Genomic DNA, 1611 nt, shown 5'->3' with positions numbered 1-1611 from the left:
GGGGTTGGGGATTCTTTTTCTTCAGCCCTTCTTTTTTTAAAGACGTCCTTTCTTCTCCTTTTTATATGCCCAATTGTTGGTTGAAAGTTTGCAAAAGGGAAAGAAACCCAGATAGCAATTTAAGTGCTCCCCAACGCATAAGTCGGTTTCGTTCAGTTGTAAAAAATAGAAAAGTTTACAATTTTCCCCAAATATATAATACTAAATTTTTTTGATTGGTAAATAATATTGCAGATTTTTAGTGGGGGGGGGGTTTTTATTTTTTATTTAAATAAAATATACGAAGGAAAACAATAATTCTGGTGAACAGGAGCAAAAGAAACATTGGTAAGATTAAAGATAAAATTCGTTTGCAAACGAGAAACATTTTCAGATATCGGCCAAGCAAAATAAGAAAAGGATTTCAATGCTAACAAAAATTAGCAGTTGCTTGTCCTGGTTTTAATTCAAACAGCAGCATTGGACAATTTATCACTTGTTGACTTTCCCTTTGTATTAGAGCAATTTCTAACAAATGGATAAGCGCATCTTAAACATAAATCTTATATAATTGCCAGTTAAAACGAAATTTATCTGATGAACTCAGATAAATGAAAGTAAAACATTTTGAAAACGGAATGAAAGCGATGAACAGTACCAAGCAGAATAGCAGTTAAAGCTGCTTCAAATTCTTTCTTCAGTGGACATCCCGTTCTTTGATATCAGTATTTGTGCACCAATTGTATGTGATTAATTTTATTTAATCAGAATCCACAAGAGGCATTAGTGCCACAAGGAATATCACAAGTTGATGTCCAATTGTAGATAAAATTAGGAATGAAAACTAATTGTTGCAACAGTTATTAAAAATGGAATTCAAAACCGTCCAATTCATTTTTGTTTGGTCCTGCGTTTGAGTTTTGTGTTTTGCGTTCAAGAGTTATTTGAATCATTTTCTGTTCTGTTCATCATTTTTCAATGGCTGATATTTCTGAGCTGCGTTCTGTTTCAAATCCTGGCGGAAGTACGTTCTTGTTTCTCAAGGAAGGACATATATGAATTGAGATACAATAATAAACAGAGAAAACATTGGGTTTGCTCAAAAGTATGCGCTAAATGTACAGTGTGTGTCCTTCGTTATTAAGGGTTAGGTTACTTTGATATAGGGCAAAAAAGGCGGCAAGGGTGTCATATGGACAAACCTTGATGTGACATATGTGATCACGCTGAAGGATCACATCGAAAGCTGCCCAGTGGATGTGCATTTAGCATACAGAATGGAAAAAAAGGCGGTTTTGAAAAAACGAATCGCGGAAGAAACAAAACCCATCCTCGCCATTTACGATGAAGAAGTTTCCGCCGCGTCCGCTGTGCCATCTGCATCTGGCCATTTTACGCTTTTCAAGCGGGTGAAGTCCACGATGTACAGTCATCGGTCAAAGCGATACCTAAAACTGCCTGAACATCGTCGGAACTAGCAAATTCCTGACGCCTTCAGGACAACAATGGCCCGGTGAAAATTTTTTGCTGTGGCCAAATGCATCAGTCATATATTGGTATTGGCTACGGGTTCTAACTCAGAACGAAGGAAACCAGGCGAACCTGGGGGAATTGGATGGGAACTTTCAGGGG

The 1611-nt window shown here is 37.2% G+C and overlaps 1 protein-coding gene across 1 annotated transcript; it reads left to right on the top strand.

Annotated features, from left to right (window-relative positions):
* Nucleotides 1-617: 617 nt before the first annotated feature.
* On the top strand, nucleotides 618-1457 carry Tsp_11996 (hypothetical protein). Its single transcript, XM_003382293.1, has 3 exons — nucleotides 618-651; nucleotides 681-721; nucleotides 1146-1457. Exons 1-3 carry the CDS (start codon nucleotides 618-620, stop codon nucleotides 1455-1457), a joined length of 387 nt encoding a protein of 128 aa, XP_003382341.1.
* Nucleotides 1458-1611: the final 154 nt, after the last annotated feature.

This window comes from Trichinella spiralis (assembly GCF_000181795.1).
Source record: "Trichinella spiralis strain ISS 195 chromosome Unknown Scfld1, whole genome shotgun sequence".
NCBI lineage: Eukaryota > Metazoa > Nematoda > Enoplea > Trichinellida > Trichinellidae > Trichinella > Trichinella spiralis.
The sequence above is the reverse complement of the archived record's forward strand: the minus strand, read 5'-3'. Positions and strand labels throughout refer to the sequence as shown.

Excerpts from the sequence above, each read along its gene's own strand:
- Tsp_11996 (XM_003382293.1), top strand. The coding sequence starts at position 618 with ATGAAAGCGATGAACAGTACCAAGCAGAATAGCA. Across the intron at positions 652-680 it reads CAGTACCAAGCAGAATAGCA|TGGACATCCCGTTCTTTGAT; the intron begins GTTAAAGCTGCT and ends TTCTTTCTTCAG. Across the intron at positions 722-1,145 it reads TCAGTATTTGTGCACCAATT|GGCAAAAAAGGCGGCAAGGG; the intron begins GTATGTGATTAA and ends ACTTTGATATAG.